The following is a 22307-nucleotide window of genomic DNA, read 5'->3' as shown; positions in this document are numbered from 1 at the left end:
CATACTGGTCCATGGGTACAGAGAGTAGAGGGGATCTAGACTGAGGAACCAGGGGGTTGAGGATTTGTTTCGTGTTGTGTTTATTTCCTTCAGAATTGTTTTTATGAATAGAATAACTTGTTTGATCAGGAAATTAGACCTGAACGGGAAGGAATGAATGTGTGGTGTGGTAAACCAAGCTTACACACACTCTACCCACAGATCTGTTATTTTGTTCATTCTATAGTAATTGTTACCACATTGCTGTATCATGTTGGCCAGACCTTCCTCAACATATGTGAGGGGGTGTAGGCCTACCATGCACAGGTCATCACATATTTCACTGCCGGTCTAGCCCTATCTGATAGTGTTGCCATTAGTCTGCATTCTTGAAATTGGTCCCAAAACTTCCACACTTTACCTCTGTATGCACTGTGTCCTCAGACCCAAATAAGGGAGTGACCTAGCATCTAGCCTGATATATTAGTAGTGCATTATGATGACTGATTATTTCAGAGTAAAGGGACCATTAAATTGGACCAGGGTGAAGCCGTACCTCTCGGGGGGACAGCAGCTGGCAGGCGACTGGCGGACTGAGGCGCTCGCAGATCTGATAAAGGCCTAAAGGGAGCCTTTTCCTTCCTGAAAGGCGGACTGTTTGTGTTAGCCTGTCCTCCGTCTCTTCTTCTGGGTGTGGGAACCTGCTCCTCCCAAAGCTCATGGCTTCCTTTAGTCAAGGACCTCACAAAGCACGACCAGTCTGTGTACCATGTGACTTAAATTTAAAGCCCAGCCTGGGAGAGGAGCGCTTTTACAGTGGTGTTAAACCGCATGTGACACATGTAAAGACCCTTACCGAAACACCACATGAATCATTTAAATGTTTTTTAGACAGCACTAAATTACAGATGTAGGATTTTAATTTGATCACTCTTTTGTTGCTAAGAATTTTCTTGCACAGGAGGAAATGCAAACTTGTAGTGTATTCAAGGTTTTAAAAGGATTCTAAAGTTTGTCATTTCCACTTTAAAGTATCAGACTTTATATGCATCTTTATGTAATACATGTATCACTAGCCACTTTAAACAATGCCACTTCTATATGTTTACATACCCTACATCATCTCATATGTATATACTGTACTCGATACCATCTACTCCATCTTGCCTATGCCGTTCTGTACAATCACTCATTCATATATTTTTATGTACATATTCTTCATCCCTTTACACTTGTGTGTATAAGGTAGTTGTTGTGAATTGTTAGGTTAGATTACTCGTTGGTTATTACTGCATTGTCGGAACTAGAAGCACAAGCATTTCGCTACACTCGCATTAACATCTGCTAACCATGTGTATGTGACAAATCAAATTTGATTTGATTTGCCCTAACAAAAAATGTATCAACCCCTACAAAACATTTACATTAATTATAATCCACATCATAATTCACATTTCCTGTTCCTTCAGAATTATTTTCCTGCTGTACTAAACTGGCTCAAATTAAGATCCTACATCTGTAGCCTACTTAGACATGTATGTAATATGCAGTAATAGGATTTCAATTAACTGTTATACTCTATATGAAGCCTGTGTAATCCTTTGTAACACTCTTCTCTGGCCATATGTCTCAGAACACATTGCAACCTATAGCAATGTTCAACATACTCAGGAGGACAGAGAGCTGTCGACAAGGGTTTTCTTTCTCCGTCTAATGCGTTGTTGACTTGTTTTATTTGCTTTAAATCTCACTCAGCATCAAAGAGACTCTTTCGCCTTGCAGCTCCAGAGGACCTCAGATTTACACGTGGGTCCCATTGGCCACAGTAATAAGTCATTGGGGCACTACAAAACAGATGCCCTGACTGTGTCCCCTCTCCATTGTCCTGCATACGTTATCAGAAATGCTGCTGTTCTCTTCCCTAGGGAGCGCTCAGAAGAACGTCCAGAGCTGATTAAGAGCATGCCGAATTACACCCCGAGACCACATTAAACGCTCCCCCACTGTTTCCCACAGTAACCTATTCACACTTGTTCAAGATTAGGTGGTGCTTGGAGCTGGGGTCCCACTACTCTCAGCTGGGCCACATTCCCTTGTTGTGCTCTGTGTGACCAGGTCTGACCAAGTCCTAGGCTCCCAGGCTGGTTTATGGGGCCATAGATTCTGGGTGTGAAAGTTACCTGACAGAGTGTGGCAAATAGGAGAGCCTCTGGGCTTTCACTTCATGTCACATAAGGGCAGAAGAAGGTAAATAAATATACATTTCTGTCTTGGTCTCCATTAATGCATTCAAGGATGAAGCGTTTAGGTTATTCCCTCAATATTTTTTCATTTTCCCCAAAAGATCAATACATTTATAGCATAACTGTATTAGTTTATCTGTTGAGGAATATCAAGGTGGTAACCTAACCAACAGCAGAAGTAGAAGTTTCTACTTACCATTCAAAAAGATCTATGAAATGGAGTTTTTGAACGCCTATAGAGGAAAATCCAACCCTTTACAAAGTAGCTCAGCTGTTCAGATGAAAGGAAACCAAGTGCTGTGAAGAAGCTACTTCCCATGACATCATTGTGTTTGTTAAATGACCTCTGCAGCTGTGTCAGACACACCTTGTCATTTCCTCCCTAAACCATTCCAATGATTTAGTTAATTTACTTAGGGGAAAAGACTGGCCATGCTTGCCAAGATGTTTCTTGGCACACATGCAAGAATATGGTACTGGAAAGAGTGAACACCTTGCATGTATTATTGCAGTTTAACCAATTACACTTGAGGTCTTCCAGCATTAACTCACTGTCCACAATGTTTCTTTACAGTAAACTGATATTCTAGACACAGGAGTTTTTATCCACTGTTTTGTGATTTTAAAATATATATCCTTTTGCAGCACATGTACTTTGGCATATTGTCTATTATTTGATCAATGAGGGGGTGTAACGGCTGCTCTCCTCCTCTTCGTCTGAAGAGGAGAAGCATGGGTCGGACCAATACGCATCGAGGTATGCAGTCATAATGAATTTATTTAAATGATAGACAAACACGAAACACTTGAGAATATACAAAATAACAAACGCAGTCAACAGACCTGAACAAACGAACTTACATGACACGAAGAACGCACGAACAGGAAAATAGACTACACAAAAACCGAACGAACAAACATACCGAAACAGTCCCGTGTGGCGCAACATACACTGACATGGAAGACAACCACCCACCACAATCAATGTGAAAACACCTACCTTAATATGACTCTCAATCAGAGGAAATGAAAACCACCTGCCTCTAATTGAGAGCCATATCAGGTCACCCTTAAACCAACATAGAAACAGAAAACATAGACTGCCCACCCAAACTCACGTCCTGACCAACTAACACATACAAAAACTAACAGAAAACAGGTCAGGAACGTGACATAACCCCCCCCTTAAGGTGCGAACTCCGGGCGCACCAGCACAAAGTTTAGGGGAGGGTCTGGGTGGGCATCTGACCACGGTGGTGGCTCAGGCTCTGGGCGAGGTCCCCACCCCACCATAGTCAATCCCAGCTTACGTTTCCCCCTTAGAATGACCACCCTCATCTTACACCCACTTAATTTAAATGTTAACCTTAAGATAAGGGGCAGCACCAGGACAAGGGGCAGCACCGGGATGGAGAGATAGCTCAAGACCGAGAGGTAGGTCAGGATAGAGAGGTAGCTCAGGATAGAGGGGCAACTCCGGACTGAAGGGCAGCTCCGGACAGAGAGACAGCTCTGGACTGAGGGACAGTTCTGGATCAATGGCAGCTCTGGGCTGAGGGGCAGCTCATGACTGGCTGACGGCTCTGGACGCTCATGGCTAGCTGACGGCTCTGGACGCTCATGGCTGGCTGACGGCTCTGGACGCTCATGGCTGGCTGACGGCTCTGGACGCTCATGGCTCGCTGACGGCTCTGGCAGATCCTGTCTGGTTGGCGGCTCTGGCAGATCCTGTCTGGTTGGCGGCTCTGGCAGATCCTGTCTGGTTGGCGGCTCTGGCAGATCCTGTCTGGTTGGCGGCTCTGGCAGATCCTGTCTGGTTGGCGGCTCTGGCAGATCCTGTCTGGTTGGCGGCTCTGGCAGATCCTGACTGACTAACGGCTCTGACGGCTCGGGACAGACGGGCGGCTCTAATGGCTCGGGACAGACGGATGGCTCAGACGGCGCTGGGGAGACGGATGGCTCAGACGGCGCTGGGGAGACGGATGGCTCAGACGGCGCTGGGGAGACGGATGGCTCAGACGGCGCTGGGGAGACGGATGGCTCAGACGGCGCTGGGGAGACGGATGGCTCAGACGGCGCTGCGGAGACGGATGGCTCTGGCTGATCCTGTCTGGCGGAAGGCTTTGGCTGCTCCTGTCTGGCGGAAGGCTCTAGCGGCTCCTGTCTGGCGGAAGGCTCTAGCGGCTCCTGTCTGGCGGAAGGCTCTGTAGGCTCATGGCAGACGGGCGGCTTTGCAGGCTCATGGCAGACGGGCGGCTTTGAAGGCTCAATACAGACGGGCAGTTCATGCGGCGCTTGGCAGACGGACAGTTCAGGCGCCGTTGGGCAGACGGCAGACTCTGGCCGGCTGAGACGCACTGTAGGCCTGGTGCGTGGTGCCGGAACTGGAGGCACCGGACTGGAGACACGCACTTCAAGCCTAGTGCGGGGAGCAGGGACAGGGCACACTGACCTCTCGAAGCGCACTATAGGCCTGGTGCGTGGTACCGGCACTGGTGGTACCGGGCTAAGGGCACGCACCTCAGGGCGAGTGCGGGGAGAAGGAACAGTGCGTACAGGGCTCTGGAGACGCACAGGTGGCTTAGTGCGTGGTGCCGGAACTGGAGGCACTGGGCTGGAGACACGCACCATAGGGAGAGTGCGTGGAGGAGGAACAGGGCTCTGTAAACGCACTGGAAGCCTGGTGCGTGGAGTAGGCACTGGTGGTACTGGGCTGGGGCGGGGAGGTGGCGCCGGAAATACCGGACCGTGCAGGCGTACTGGCTCCCTTGAGCATTGAGCCTGCCCAACCTTACCTGGTTGAATGCTCCCCGTCGCCCGACCAGTGCGGGGAGGTGGAATAACCCGCACCGGGCTATGTAGGCGAACCGGGGACACCATGCGTAAGGCTGGTGCCATGTAAACCGGCCCAAGGAGACGTACTGGTGGCCAGATATGTAGAGCCGGCTTCATGGCACTTGGCTCAATGCTCAATCTAGCCCTACCAGTGCGGGGAGGTGGAATAACCCGCACCGGGCTATGCACACGTACAGGAGACACCGTGCGCTCTACTGCGTAACACGGTGTCTGCCCGTACTCCCGCTCTCCACGGTTAGCCTGGGAAGTGGGCGCAGGTCTCCTACCTGCCCTTGGCCCACTACCTCTTAGCCCCCCCCCAAGAAATTTTTGGGGTTTCTTCTCGGGCTTCCTTGCTAGCCGCGTACCTTCATATCTCCGGTCTTGAGCTTGATTCTCCGGCTTCCAGCCACGTCTCCTTGCTGCCTCCTCATCTCATATCGCCGCCTCTCTGCTTTCGCTGCCTCCAGCTCAGCTTTGGGACGGCGATATTCTCCCGGCTGTGCCCATGGACCTTTTCCATCCAGCTCGTCCTCCCAAGTCCAGTAGTCCTGTGTATTCCACTGCTCGAACATATGCTGCTTGGTTCTAATTTGGTGGGTGATTCTGTAACGGCTGCTCTCCTCCTCTTCGTCTGAAGAGGAGAAGCATGGGTCGGACCAATACGCATCGAGGTATGCAGTCATAATGAATTTATTTAAATGATAGACAAACACGAAACACTTGAGAATATACAAAATAACAAACGCAGTCAACAGACCTGAACAAACGAACTTACATGACACGAAGAACGCACGAACAGGAAAATAGACTACACAAAAACCGAACGAACAAACATACCGAAACAGTCCCGTGTGGCGCAACATACACTGACACGGAAGACAACCACCCACCACAATCAATGTGAAAACACCTACCTTAATATGACTCTCAATCAGAGGAAATGAAAACCACCTGCCTCTAATTGAGAGCCATATCAGGTCACCCTTAAACCAACATAGAAACAGAAAACATAGACTGCCCACCCAAACTCACGTCCTGACCAACTAACACATACAAAAACTAACAGAAAACAGGTCAGGAACGTGACAGGGGGTGCAGTTTTCATCTGCATTGTGTATTTTTCTCAAATACTTCTGTCATGAGCATTTGCATACATGCATGCACACACGCACACGCGCACACACACGCACACACACACACACACACACACACACACACACACACACACACACACACACACACACACACACACACACACACACACACACACACACACACACACACACACACACACACACACACACACACACTTTAATTAAGGTGGAAGTGCAAAGAATAAACACGGATTAATAGATAACTCTTCAATTAGAGCTGTTTCCCAATCCCTGGTTTCAAAGGAGAACTTGCAAATTACAAACAGATTTCCTGAGGCAGAGTTGGTAAACACTGTGGAAGTTGCTTTTTTCCTGTTGGTGTCAGAGTTTGACATCAAACAGCCTTGTTGGTCTTTTACACCATGACAGGAGTGATTGTTCCTCTGTTGTTCCAACAAGGGGACAAGGATAAGATTGTTTCAGGGTGAGAACTTCTTTCAAGATCAACATTGAGCCAACATATTGACCATGAATAACATATCCGTCACTGCCTTGTTCATACTATTTATCTCTCTAAGCTTTTTGCAATGCATTGTACATCACAAGATACAACATACACCATGGTCCAACAGAAATTCCGCCAACTATCCTGTATTATGTATCACAGTGAAACCAAACTCTGACCATGTGTGTTCTCATTCCTCTTTTCAGACAAATGGTTTAAATGTATCTTCATGCTTGACGGTCAACAATACAGTCACGATAGGATGTCACTTTTGTGGTTTCCCTTTGTGCCGTTTTGACGTCCTTCCGTCTTTGTTGCATGATGGGAATCATTTTCACTCTTTTCCAGCAGGCAGCTGGTTGAGGCTCACTATGTTTGAGAGAGGTCTTGATGAGGAAAGAGAAACAAAGGGAAAACACTGTTAGCAGTACACTCCTTGGTTTAATTAGGAAGTCGTGGGGAGAGAGACAGAAGGGTGGCTGGCTACAAGGAGACAAGAGGTAAAATACTACACAGTACAATCGATTAGAATATGAATGTGCTAGTTCAACAGTTGGTCGTTGTTAGGCATTGGGGGAGCTGCAGCTGCTTCAATCGTCAAGATTGTATCAGTCAAGATGGCCTTTTGTTATGGCTGAAGAGAGCCCTGTAGTCTGAATAAGAATTTAGGGAAATAATACAAAACAAAATTAAAGTTTCTAGAGGCCCTGACCCACTACCCTTCCAAGGTTCTACACAATGTCCAGACTCAATAACGTCACAGTGTCTATTGATCTTGCATTGTTTGTTGTTCAGACTTATTTTACTCTGCTGAGAGTTGTTCATGTCAAATTGAATCAAGATTCAAAACTCAAGTTAAACTGCCAGATACAAGAGGGTGAAGAACTTTACAGTTTTAAAAAAGGCTTTAAAAAGCAGTGTTTAAGTTTTTCTTTTAAAACAACAGTGGGAAATTGTGGGTTGAACTGAGATTTAATGACGATCCAGTGCATCCTCTATCCCTCTGAGTTGTTGAGTTTGTCAGGAAGGGCTTTACCTCCAGTGTGCATGGGAATGAGGACATGCCATGGGTTAGGACCCCAGAGGCAGCGGGCAGGCAGCACTTCAGACACCTCTTTGAGAGCTGTTGGCACAGCATGAAAGAAAAGACAGTCTTGGGCAGTGCCAGTGAAGATAACTGTTGTGAATGCCATAGTGGCTTTTCTGTTCCTTTTAAGGTAAAATGTGCTTCTTGGATAATGGATGTAGTCTGGATTTCTTCCAATAAAAGTTATTAATATGTATATCCTCTCCCAGCTATCACAATAATAATTTGTTTAAGAGAACTACCACCATAACTGTGGTTAACGATTGCCTTGAAATACTTTTTGATAAGCGATGTATTTATCTTGGAGGGTGTGCACTTAGTACCTTTCAGAAGGAGCAGGAAGAAAACATTGCTTGACGAGGCGCTTGAAATATAGATTGGAATTTTTGAAGTGCTGAACCAGTACATGGAATTTAGCAGTGTTTCAGTGGTTGCTCTTTCAGTTATCAAGAACATGGGCCAATGTTGAAATTCAGCAGAGGCACACACTTAAAAGTTTGAAACTCCAAGTGAACAAATATTTCTGACAGTGAAAATTTGGGAAGGCAAGCATTCTTACAAGCGACTGCTGCAACAATCTAATCAAAACCCTCTCCTGATTGCCAAGGTTCCACTTTTGTTGTATCCACTGACATAACCATCAAAGAGCTGCTCACGTTCAAGAAATGGGAGGGTTGTGTCTGATAAGCAGGCTAGCTGCCTATTGTTTCCTGCATCAGCTGGCCTGTACCCATGGTCGCTGAGTGTCAGGTGGGGTGAGTTTACAGAGGAAGTAGTGACATGGGCCAATCCTCCAGGGGAAAGGTGGCTGACGCACTCTCCAGCTCTTTAACCCTCCGGCCCTTGTAGAGCAACTAAACAGTCACTCCCCAGCTCTTTAACCAACAAACCCTTGTAGAGCAACTAAACAGTCACTCTCAATCTGCCCATGTAGAGCAACTAAACAGTCACTCCCCAGCTCTTTAACCAACAAACCATTGTAGAGCAACTAAACAGTCACTCTCAATCTGCCCATGTAGAGCAACTAAACAGTCACTCCCCAGCTCTTTAACCAACAAACCATTGTAGAGCAACTAAACAGTCACTCTCAATCTGCCCATGTAGAGCAACTAAACAGTCACTCTCCATCGCTTTAACCCACCAGCCCTTGTAGAGCAACTAAACAGTCACTCCCCAGCTCTTTAACCCACCAGCCCTTGTAGAGCAACTAAACAGTCACTCTCCATCTCTTTAACCCACCAGCCCTTGTAGAGCAACTAAACAGTCACTCTCCATCTCTTTAACCCACCAGCCCTTGTAGAGCAACTAAACAGTCACTCCCAGATCTTTAACCCAAAAGCCCTTGTAGAGCAACTAAACAGTCACTTCCCAGCTCTTTAACCCACCAGCCCTTGTAGAGCAACTAAACAGTCACTCCCCACCTCTTTAACGCCCCAGCCCTTGTAGAGCAACTAAACAGTCACGCTCCATCTATTTAACCCACCAGCCCTTGTAGAGCAACTAAACAGTCACTCTCCATCTCTTTAACCCACCAGCCCTTGTAGAGCAACTTAAAAGTCACCTCAAAATGAATTTACAAGGGTTTGGACTTACGAGAAGCTCTGACCATAGAATACTTCAAATGACAGTTTCACATTGATCAGAAACCCAGTTCTAATATTCATAACAGCAACGTATCTCTTGAAGTGAATATTTGTAACACCTTTTTCAAGTAAACAATCCACAATTATTAGGATATGCTGTTTTTCCATTTGGGCTGGACTGTACAAGAACATGACCAGTCTTATTTGTGTGCAGACACCTAATGTGAGAATTTGTCTTCCTTTACACCAACAGCCCTAACAGCCTAATGATAACAGGGTGAGCTCACAAGCAACGATGAAAAAAATATTTCTCAAACATTGACCTCATATTCCAGGTCAACCAAGGTCATTGATTGGACGTCATTTGAAATAGAAGCTGTAATAAATAAGCCCTTTGCTCCTCTGGTACCACATATTTTGATGATTTCAAGCTGTTTATGGTTAAGTCATGCTTCTCTGGTGTTTTTTTTATCAAGTATTTGATTGGAAGTAACTGACTGAAAAGGATCCCTGTAATGTTGACCTCATTACTTTTAATTGTGCTCATCCCATTCTGGCTTGTAACAGCTAGCCATTATGGGCTTCTTCAATTCAATTAAAATAATTTGATCCAATCTCACTTTTGTCTTATTCATAAACATAATTATCTGCTTGGCAGTCCCTGGAACAAAAAAAGTGACGTACACCAAATTCAGAAAGAGGGTACGGTTGTGGAGAGCACCTGTTAAATCCCATATCAGGTCACCCCTTTTTTCCAACTTCACTGCTTCTTAGCCCTAGCTGCAGGTAACCTGTCATGCGGAAAGGGGACACATCTTACTAAGTGATTAACATTTGGTCTCAGAGTCAGGTGTCTGAATGACTCCATTCTCCCCCTATAAGGAGCTTCCCTATGCGTGGGGTAAAGTTCGCCCTCAAAAGTGACAAAGTGTGTTGTAGGTGCTCCTCTGACGCAAGCAAACCATTTAGTTGTAGTGTCTGGTGTCACAGGGACGCATAGCAACGCAAATGCTGCCTATAAATATACCTCCGCGTCTGTGCTATTTTAAACCAAGTCAAACAGAAGAGTTCAACTTCATTTTACCTTTGGGAATTTATGTATTGGAAGGTATAATGAAGTATTGATTCTGTTGGCCAACTGAGCACTGTTATGCAGATTATTTGGACTTTACTATATAGTGGAAGAAACGGTAGAAGTGATTTCTCAGCTGTCAAAGCATACAGTGATGTCACCTTTGGCAGCTACATAATTTGATCCTGACAGAGGTACAAAACAACAACAAATAGTTAATACATTGTAATATTAGAAAAAATATTAAGTAGATATTAATACTGTAACTTATTTATATAATACATAAACAATATTTATTATCCTTATCACGAACACATTTCTATCACTGCAAATTAATGAAATGTAATCCGAGGCAAACCTGCCCTCAAAGCAGTTTAAACAATCAACAAAGGGCAGAACAAGTGCATAAGGTTGAATACACAATGGAACCCCAGGATAAGGAGTTGGACTTCGTGGTGTACGTCAGGAGAGAAAGACACACTTCCTTCAATTCACTATTGAATGTTCAAGTCACACCACTTAACTGCTTTTAGCAGTTATGCCCTACTCTTTCTTCTTTGACAAATACATTAAGTGAGAGACATTCTATTATGTCATTTCAGTCATTAAAAACCCCAAAGCTGAAATAGACCATGTGTGGTTGTGTTAAACAGAAAGATAATTTCATTTGATATGTCAAGCTAATAGCTGATATGAGCCAGACTGTCTCATGGAACACTTCGACTTCTCCCCTATATATCAGCTATTCTCTTCAGAATGCATACATAGTGAACCTTTGGATCATGAAAACGGACACAAATTAAATGTTTAAATATGGATGAGAGTTTATTAAACCTCACTATAACCTATTAACAATTGATGTACTGTTAACAGAGAAGTCATACATAAAAATGATTATATTAAAGTGGAATAAAATACTAGAACATTTCATATCGCTCAACATATGAAATACATTTACTGACAATGGCAAGTACTGTAGTGACAACAAGACTGTGGCAAGATGCTAGTAATTCCAAAGAATCTTGTTGTCATAGTTACATAGAACACCATGTTAGTCATGGTGTGGAACAAAGTGCTTACAGAGAATACTTAATAAAGGTTAATTCGATGTAAATTACATTTAGTCAATAATCATATTCCCTCATAATGCAATACTACCTATAACATCATAGGTACATCATAGGTACTATACATAATTACTGTGTGACATCTAATTGACTTTATCTCTGAGCTCGACTTGTTTCAGAGAATACGATAATAAACATCAAACAAAAACAACACGTTTTTGTGTCCCCATAATGCCAATATATATCATTACATATTAACATGTAAGTACCATATTCCCATGTCAGGTACTTGAACATAATTCTGTGTGAAATGAAAACGAACAATCAGACTTAATGAGAGATGTTATGTCTAAAACATGGTAAATGAAGCATGATTCATTGTTCTGGATTGTCCCATGTCCCCCTCCTTTCAGACCACTATCCCCCCCAGTAAATCTAAGACACCAGATGCAACAGTAGATTAATGGGAAACATCCTCTCCATTGCTTTGTACAGTGGTAATTTGTCTTAATTTTGATACATTCAGTTTGGCTGTCTGCCCAGCTTCCCAGATGTGACCAGTCTGTTTGACAGATTAAAAACCCAACAACTTCATGAAAGCTAAGACGTTTTGACTTGCTTAGCCTAGAGACAGTCTGAGGTGAAAGCCTTGCAGGTCAACGACCCACCACATAGACGTTGGTCAGTCATGAAAACATCTGGATACAGCTGTCTCCACTCCGCTTTCAAATGAACCACTACCTCTGTTTCCTCTCGCACCCAAACATATCACAGACTTATTTCTCTCCTGATGATCAGTCTTTCCCTTCATGCAAAGATGCTCCTCTGGTTTGCGACCAATGCAGTTTGGCTTTCCCTCCGCCTCTCCTTCTTTCTCTCAAGTCTCGTCTTCCAGCATACCGCACTTAGCGCCAATAGCACCAGTCCAGCAGATAGTAGCACCAGCCCAAAGTAGGAGATGGTGGACCCATGTGAGTTGAAGCTGTAGGCCACAGAAGTGACCACGATACCGGCAATGAGAATGACCACACCAAACGGCACTGTGCAGCGATAGCAGGAGAGTTCTGCACCACCTGTGGCCGCGTTCAGTTGGATTTCAGTGACCAAAGGGATAGCTACTATAGTCACAGTCGGAGTGTGGTCATTGATGTTGGCCTTCTCCACGACAGCTCTTTCTGGGGCTGCTGGCACTGTCATGGTGTCTTTACTGGGTTCCTCTGGCATCGCAGGATCCAGCATCAAAGTTTTGCTTCTTTCCAACCACAGATTTATCCTCACTTTAACCACAGATAGGTCTTCACTTTTTATATCCTGAGGTTGTTCTGTCAGCGTGTCCCAATCTATGTGAAGAAATATATAATTTGTTATGTCATACTGAAGGGAGTGTCAAAATCCATATGTTCCTCAACATGTTGCCCAATTGTAGCCTCACTGGACATAATAAAATAGGCCTAAACAATCTTTTAAGTAGCTATTATGTGAATGCACATGGCCTCAGTCGGAATTGTTGACAGCTTAAGACATGAGCCTTCGTTTGGCACTTAGTAACTCCAGGCAACCTCCTTGCACAATGCTAGCCTCTGGCCCAGCAAAGTCAGAAATTGGCTGAATGACGCAGAACCACTCCACCTTGCACAAGCTGTCACATTCCCTGGAGAGCGTGGGAGATGGCATTACAAACTACTCCGTGTAATGCGAGCAGCCTCAAAATTATCAGCAATTTCACAAGCAGTCATTCTTTCTCCATGTCCGCAAACTTAGAAAATATAATAAAAAATGTAATTCAAGATGCTTGTTATAAAACATTAGTCCATGTCATAACATCTTAGAAATGTATTACTCTAATAGGCCTAGTGCAAAATTGTAGACCTTTTGCAATTGATAGGCTATATGGAATATATTTCACTTATAGTCCTATTTATTGTAGTAGGCCTAGTCCTTTATTATAGAAACCTTTGTTGATGAGGTCCCTGATAGAAAAATACATTAATTTCACATGTGAACATGTGAAGTGTTCCAAAAACACATGTTTTCATGTGATCACATGTGATCGTATGTGAAGTTAATGTGATAACATGCGACAACAAGTAAAGCAACATGTGATAGATAACATGAAACTACACATGTGAAATGTTCCAAAAACCAATTTTCACATGATTTCACAAGTACAATTTAATGTGAAATTATGTGATTTTACCTATGTAAAATCATGCGGTTTTGCTGTAAGGGGTGTTATGTTTGAATTGAATTTCAATGTGTCTAGAAAGTTAGTGATGGAAAATATTGTAGCCTTAGCTGTGCCACATGCATAGTCTACCTACCATATATAAACATGTTATCTCAAGTTGTTATAATGATTACATAAAAGGAAACATATCATGTATGAGGAAAAGTGTTTGGGTTGGAGAGATCGAGTTTTACGCGTGGACCAACTTCCGATAAACACACAGTAAATATTGTGCGATGAAGAAAATAATCTGCATGTTCGATAAGTGTCTAACGAAGTGTTTAAATTTACCTTGCACGCGTTTTCCATGCCCGCGCCGTTTAAAATGTGGTTTTGCCTATCGATGAATAAAACATGGACTGTAATACGCTTTTGTATTCCAGTAACTCCGTATACTTTCGAAAGCCGACACAAGTGGGACTCCCTTCCGTCTTTATGTACATTAAATGATAAGCCAGATTCAATGTGTAGGTCCAGAACACAGTTTCACTCTCCACTTCGCTCAGCCAGTCTACAGCTCGCACCGTAAACGCTGTGTTGGAATTTGACTCCCATTCATCGGATGTCCCCTGTGCGTTTCCTCCTGTGTAAGAAAACGACTGTTTGACTGCCATCTTCTTGCATTGCAAGCACGTTTGTAGAATATCGGTGGCTATGGGGGTGGGGTGAACCAAAAGCGGGCCACAGGTTTTTATTATTATCTTGGCTTCAGAGGAGGGGGGACCTTTTAACCTCTTTTGACTAAGGCAGGGCCAACATGAAGCACAGCTGTTGGGATGTCCAGACACATTTATATAGCCTAGAACTGCCCAATAGGCCTTTGAAGCAGATGTTGGCTAATATGATGATGAGTAATAGCAGTTGACATAATACAATATTATCACATCATTACAAACAAACATACACACACACACACAAACATACAACCACGTACAACATACAAACACACACACTTGAGCCTACAAGAATATCCATGCACATATCTTCATGTTTGGTTATTTTTAATTAAAACAAGGGACTCTCTAAGATGAATTACATATGGTCTATCAAACTGGGAGCATGGTTCATAGGACCTATGTGTCTGGAAATTCATGCTGTCACACACCCATGCTATGCCTGTGATCCAATGGCAGCCACCAGGGCCTGTGGATGGGATATGCCTACTGCCTGTAACACAAGTGCTCCCCAAGACAGATCTGACACATAGTAATGTGATACAGGGTGTTGTCTTGTCTCTTCCTTCCTGCAGTAAATCCCTTCCCAAAAAGAGACAGTGGCAACGGGAAATCATGGCTCTTCCACAACCCTTAGCTGGACCATATACTGCCCGGCTGGAAAACTGATTTTAGTAATATGACATATCTCTAAACTATCCCTCAGAGGCACTTATGGAGTGACATATTTTAGAGTGATTATCATTTGGGCCTACCTTCAATCAGTGGCATATGTAAATGCTGAATTCGCCTGGTGTGTTGGCAAAAGAAGAGTGCAAAGGATGCTAAACCACAGATCCAGGGTTCTACCTCTGGAAGTTCCTAAAGGCATTGATATATTTTATTAAAACCACCAGATGTAGCTTATCCTATATTTGAAATAGCCTACAGTTTTGGGATTTCTGAATGGAATGGGAGTGGTTAACCTCAGAATAATCATCAACAAGCAACTGAGACAGGGCACCAGCAGGACACAAAGCATTACAGATTATGTTTCCTCTCTATTGTAATTGGAGATGGTCAGTGCTTTCAAATTACATTTTTCCTTGAATGGCACTTCAATTTGGAGGTGGGATAGACAAAGGAGCATTCCAAAAACATTACAGTGCAGTGCATATAGTTATTAACCACACACACACACGCACAGTTTAAATCCAAAATACAATTTCAATAACAAAAATAAATAGATAGTGATTCTAAGTATATCACTGGAATGACTGACGCACTTCAGCGCACGCACGGCGTCTGAAGCGCACACACGGAGTCCTAGATCACATGATCAAATGTCAGAGCACGGTTTGAAAACATGTCGCTGCACTTTACAGATGAGGAATTTCTGGAGGCATGGAAGGAATTAGATAAACCTCAGTTGGAGGGGGGGTGGGAGTTTTTCACAGAGACAATGGGTGTCAAAATCTACCAGCTGTATGACAAGGTACATTTTAGTTACTGTTTTGAGACAGGAATAGAAAGTGAAAAGTGCTGTGTTAGCTTATCGGTAGTTAGCGTCGTTAGCTGGCGAAGCAATCGTTTATTCATTGTGATTATGCCGATTGGCGTGATTGAATGACGCACTGGCATCGATCTGTTGGATGTGCTCGCACGTAGACTATTTTCACGTTTCAGACGTTGTATTATTTTCACGTCGAAAAGGAAATTTACATGAAATAGCATAGCAGATTTTGTGAGTAGCCTACGTTAGACTCGAGCAACAGGCCCACTGGCAAAATGCGGAAGTCGCTATTCGTTATCATCAACTAAAGTGTTTGATGATTGAGTAGGCTAGGGGAGAGTGGGGTAAATTGAGCCATTCAGAATTCATGTAATCATTAGTTTTGAAAGCATACTGTAGCTTGTCCAAAAAAAGTGGCCATTTGGCACAACTTACCTCCGCAATTCAACACAATTACGATCGCTTTTTTGTATTTCAGTCATTTTAGCATATTTTAACAAGGCTTAACACCTAAAAAAACACTTTGTATTTTTTTAAAAAACATAGGCCAGGCCCTGTTGTTACCTCATATCCCAGCAATAATGTCTTGCATTATGCCTGGAAAGAAAACACTTCAATTTGCTCAACTTACCCCAAGGCAAACACTTTGACTATATTCGCCCACACAGGTACAATGATTCATTTTTATGCTAGGTTTAAAAGAAAAATCCAAATCAAATCATCAAATGTTATTTGTCACGTGCTGAATACAACAGGTGTAGACCTTAGAGTGAAATGCTTACCTGCAAGCCCTTAACCAACAATGCAGTTTTAAGAAAAAAATAAGTGTTGAGAAAGTATTTACTAAATAAACTGAAGTAAACAATAAAAAATACTAATTAAGAAAATAGAAAAATAACAAATAATTAAAGAGCAACAATCACAGTAATGAAGCTATATACAGGGGCTACCGGTACAAAGTCAATGTGCAGGGGCACAGGTTAGTCGAGGTAATTGAGGTAATATGTACATGTAGGTAGAGGTAAAGTGACTGTACATATATAATAAACAGAGACTAGCAGCAGTGTAAAAATGTGGGGGGTGAGGGGGTCAGTGCAAATAGTCTGGGTAGCCATTTGGTTAGCTGTTCAGGAGTCTTATGGCTTAGGGGTGGAAGCTGTTAAGAAGCCTTTTGGACCTAGACTTTTTGACCGCTTGCCGTGCGGTAGCAGAGAGGACAGTCTATTAATAGGGTGGCTAGAGTCTTTGGCAATTTTGAGGGCCTTCTTCTGATACCGCCTGGTATAGAGGACCTGGATGTCAGGAAGCTTGGCCTCAGTGATGCACTGGGTCGTACGCACTACCCTCTGTAGCGCTCGGAGGTCGAGCAGTTGCCAGGCGGTGATGCAACCAGTCAGGATGCTCTAATGGTGCAGCTGTAGAACTTTTTGAGGATCTGAGGACCCATGCCAAATCTTTTCAGTCTCCTGAGGGGGAGTAGGCATTGTCATGCTCTCTTCACGACTGTCTTGGTGTGTTTGGACCATGACAGTTTGTTGGTGATGTGGACACCAAGGAACTTGAAGCTCTCAACCTGCTCCACGACAGCTCCGTTGATGAGAATGGGGGCGTGCTCGGCCCTCCTTTTCCTGTAGTCCACAATCATCTCCTTTGTCTTGATCACATTTAGGGAGAAGTTGTTATCCTGGCACCACACTGCCAGGTCTCTGACCTCCTCCCTATAGGCTGTCTCATTGTTGTCGGTGATCAGGCCTACCACTGTAGTGTCGTCGGCAAACTTAATGATGGTGTTGTAGGCAAGAGATAGTGGGATGAATGGCACCCTCAGAAATATGCCAAATATTGCATTTTGTGCTGCGTCTGTTGGGTATGGTGTGCCAAATTGTAGTCTAGAACTTTACCCATGCTCAGACAGTACCTTTTCACAGAATGCATGTTTGTTTTTTATTAAACCCCCTGCCTAACTCTATCCCTAGCTCAAGTTTCTGGAGAAATAATATCCTGTGCAAATCCAGCACATTTTTTGCATGTTTCTCCAACTGGCAATAATCAGAGCCCTGTGGTATGGGATTAGTTACATTGTAGGTGTGGTATATATTTGGAAGAGATAACTTCTTTCATATGCTGTTCACAGGAAACTGGACTTTATGAGTACAAAGTCTTTGGAGTGCTTGCCACCTGCACTCCAGAACTGTGTGCTGATGTCTACATGGACTTGCCCTAGCGGAAACAATGGGATGGATATGTCAAAGGTAAAGAGTAACGCAAACTCTCCCTAGATCGACTTTCTTCCATTCAAACCTCTTGTCGCACTCAACCCCTAATAAGGGCCATTTATAAGACTCATAACACATTCATAAGCAACTCAATTCTGTCAGTTTGGTTGAGTATTGATGACATGGTATTGCATATTAATGATTGTTTTATATGGTGCTTGCTTATGCATGTGTTATTGTTCATATGTATAGCCCCTTTAACTCTTACTTAATTATCTAAAATATGAGCTCCACAAAATAGTTGAAACCATCACCTTTCCATTGTCCTTTTCTATTCACTCCTGTTTTCTATCCCTATCAAACCAATCATAACCAAGAATCCCTTTTATCTCCGTTTTCATGAGCATCGCAACAAGAGCACAGGGCCCGTTTGGCAGTTAATAACTTTTCTCATCTTTTGTTCTCTCTTGCCTCCCCAAAGTATCCAACAGGTAACATGTCTGTCCACCTGAATTTAGCCATAGACTGTAGCTATTGATGTCGTAGCTGGGTAGTTAGCACTCTGGTATAGCCATGGGCTAATGTTGTTGTGTCCTTTGTGTATTAACATGCATAATCAAATGTTCATATAAGCCTAGACTGTGTGAACAAACAAGGGAACTTGAAGATGTTCTTTCAAGGGCTTGTATCTTGAAAATGTCGTTTTTTGTTTCGTCGACTCTGAGAAATTACCAACAGGTTCCATCTTAACAAGGTAGGCCTAAATCATTGGCCATATCTTGTTTTGGGATTTCCAAATACTGTACTGTTGTCCTTTTTCAAGAAGAGACAACAGGGTTATGGATATCCTGGAAATGATAACTAACTGAAGTAACACATTTGCCTCTCCCAGAGACTTGTTGCGTGAGAGGGTGGAGTGGGCTTTTTATTGGAAACACATCCTTGGCTTCAGCTCCTGACTGCCGTCAAGCTTTTTGCTGTTGAATAAAATTGTCATTTCAATAGATTGGATAGATGCTGTATTCTGAAAGTGCTGTTGGTGTCTTTGCTTGCACATGTGATTGTATCTTGATGTGCGCTGTACACTCATAGAAAAAAGGGTTCCAAAAGGGTTCTGCGGTTGTCCCCATATGAGAACCCTTTTTGGTCCCAGGTAGAACCCTTTTGGGTTCCATGTAGAACCCCTTCCACAGAGGGTTCTACATGGAACCCAAAAGGGTTCTACCTGGAACCAAAAGGGTTATTCGAAGAACCCCTTTTGGTTCTAGATAGCACCTTTTTTCCCTAAGTGCAGCCAGTGTTCTAGAAGATGTATGATTTGATAATGTAATGAATAGTATGACATTATAGTATAATACCTATAGTATAATAGATGACTGATGTTTCATGATGTAAGCACTGCTTTATTTTGTGTGTGCCTTTTTGTTTTTTGCAGAGCTGCATGAGAAGGACTATGATGGTCATTCAGCAATCTACTGGGTGGTGAAATACCCATTTCCTCTGTCAAACAGAGACGTATCCTTAATGAAGTAAAATGTCTAAATAAATAATACCTGTAGATAATATCAGGTCATCATGTTTCTCAGTAAAAGCAAATAGGCCTGTGCTTTTTTATTTTAATTTTATTTTTTTTACTAAATACATGAACCCTATACAATATCACATAATCCTGTTCTATGTATTCACCCACCCACAATGTCTCAATCTTGCTTTTCTCTCTCTCCTCCTTTTCACATTTACAATGGGTCCGACATGGTGAAGTGAAACCAAGTATGGTTTATAGTATTAAGAGTAATGTGAGAAATGTATTGTTCTTTAGGCGACAACACGGGACAGTATATTTTCTCAAGGAGTAACTGATCCAGTCACAGGGTGTGGACCACATTAGACCATATTATCTCTACCAGGCTTCTTTAACAGTGTAAACCTCAGTACGTGTATGTCAGGGAGCGGAGGGACGTTGACGTGGACAGCATGAAGATCTGGGTGGTCCTGGCTAAGAGCTCCCAACAGTCCCCGTTACTAGAGAAGAGTGGGGTGCAGCGAGTGAATGACTACAAGCAGACTGTGGCCATGGAGAGTGATGGTGCCTGTGGCACTAAAGGTACTGCTCACTCTAGAGTACACCAGATCCAATCAGAACTCATCCCTGTAGTACCATTTTAAATGTCCATAGTGGAAACTGTTCAGTTGTGAACTTGAATCTGTTGTGGATCTGTCTGTGAAGTCACTTGCTTTTTATTGACAGACATTTACATTTGCATTATTTTCTTTCAGTCTTCATGAATTACTTTGATAACCCTGGTGGTAATATTCCAACCTGGCTTGTGAACTGGGCAGCCAAGGTGAGTTCAGACCTGAGTGCTGTCTAAAACCTAATAGGGTTCTTCGGCTGTTCCCATAGCAGAACCCTTTTTGATTCCCGGTAGAACCCTTTTGGTTCCAGGTAGAACCCTGTACACAGCGGGTTCTACATGGAATCAAAATGTGTCCTATCTGGAACCAGAAATGGTTATTCTATGGGGATAGCCGAAGAACCCTTTTGGAACCCTTTTTTCTAAGAGTGTAGCAGCTCATCTTTAGAATTACTATAGAAAATAGTACTATAGAATTAAGAAAACGGTTTGTTTACTCACATTTATATCTACTTGCCAGTTTTGAATGCCCCAAAGCATGCCCTGTTATCTCAATTGGAAGGCTTTATTCACGCTGTTAATCTCAAGCAGATGTTTTGTGTTAGGATGCCAATGGTTCCTCTCTGTTGCCCCATTTGGGTGTGTCTACTCTGCTAGTCTATCCATGACGTTCATTGACAAAGTCATCTACTCCCCGTGTTTCAACAGAGCGGAGTGCCTGCCTTCCTTACAGACATGCAGAAGGCCTGTGGCAATTACTCAAACTACTGCCAGAAGAACAAGAAATGAACGCCCTTTGTGGGAAGTCACATCAAAGCCACAAGGATGGCATTTTTCAGCCCATCGTTCAATAAAGTCTACACTTACGGTGTCTGAGGGGCATTGTGGGTGTTTTGGGTATGGTTGGAGACTTATTACGAAGTCAATAGGTGAAAGTGGTGTTGGTGTAATCTGTAGCTGGATGTGGTACTGACTGGGGCATGTACTGTATTTTAGTTATTAGTTGTATAAAAAATATATATTTAAATTGAAGTTATCTGGTACTGACTTCCTACTCCTAGGGGTTGAGTGTGACAATGTTGCATTTGGGCTTGCCCACAGTAAGGGCTTGGATGAGATCTGTAGTGATCTACCCCCTGTTTTAACGAGTACTGTTTCTTTGACTACAATGGCTTTTCCTTTTATTTTCCTGTTTGTTATGGTCAAATGTATGTTGTTTTTTAAATCGTAATTTTTTTTTTTATGTATGAATGTTCAGTCAATGAATGATATGCATTTTTGCACTTGTGATTAAGCACTGAAATCAAATCAACTTCCAAACCTACTGTTCAATTAATTAGTGAATTATTAGTTTCTCAGCAGCTCTATTGAGGAATGATTTCTGTACTCTACAATGCAACATTGTTGCTTAGGCAAGCAAGGCTGAATCGAAAACAGACTAGATTTTTATTTTGTATTTCCCTAATGGTCTTTTTGAATGTACATTAAAAAAAATCAGATTTTGTCCTATCATTAATAGTTGCCTGCACTGATTTGTTGTGATACTTGAAATTTACAAAAACACGATAATGAAATCGTTTAAGTTAATTATTCATATGTTGAATCTTCGAGAGCTAGGCCTATACCTCTTTATCCTTGTGTGGTTGCAATTAGGCCTCCAGTTCTATGGAGGTGATACAGTGTGTATTACCATCTAATACATATCAATAAAATGACGGATGAGATGAAGCACGGCATCATGCATTATTTAACTGAAACCTGTAGATGCTTTTCAAAACAGGACTATCACCTTCATCGAACACAATTTTTTTTTAAATGTATTTTCCACCTTTTGGCGTTGACCAATGAAATGAACTGTTTCTGTGGCTCGCGCTCCCCCTTGCGGTAAAAATGATATGTTCACGCCGCGCGGCCCTGATGTTGCGTGATGAAGTTGATATACTTTACCTGACCTTTCAAATTTGATACATTGTGTCTGTTAATTCAATTCTCTCACCGGAAGCACTGCTGGGTTTTGTAAAAACAAGTTATATTGAAGATAAATTGGCAGGGTATTTCTTGACATCTGAAAAAGGTAGAGCCTAGCCTACGTTTA

At 42.9% G+C, this 22307-nt stretch overlaps 1 protein-coding gene and 1 pseudogene across 1 annotated transcript; one reads left to right on the top strand and one right to left on the bottom strand.

Moving 5' to 3' along the window:
* Positions 1–11277: 11277 nt before the first annotated feature.
* LOC120034525 (transmembrane protein 100-like) lies at positions 11278–12794 on the bottom strand. Its single transcript, XM_038981116.1, has one exon. It carries the CDS (start codon positions 12705–12707, stop codon positions 12276–12278), a length of 432 nt encoding a protein of 143 aa, XP_038837044.1. The 5' UTR covers positions 12708–12794; the 3' UTR covers positions 11278–12275.
* A 2909-nt stretch (positions 12795–15703) lies between these two features.
* Positions 15704–21922, top strand: LOC120034404 (annotated as a pseudogene).
* Positions 21923–22307: the final 385 nt, after the last annotated feature.

This window comes from Salvelinus namaycush, chromosome 41 (genome assembly GCF_016432855.1).
Source record: "Salvelinus namaycush isolate Seneca chromosome 41, SaNama_1.0, whole genome shotgun sequence".
Taxonomy (NCBI): Eukaryota; Metazoa; Chordata; class Actinopteri; order Salmoniformes; family Salmonidae; genus Salvelinus; species Salvelinus namaycush.
Note: the sequence above shows the minus strand (reverse complement) of the source record. Positions and strands in the feature narration are given on the sequence as shown.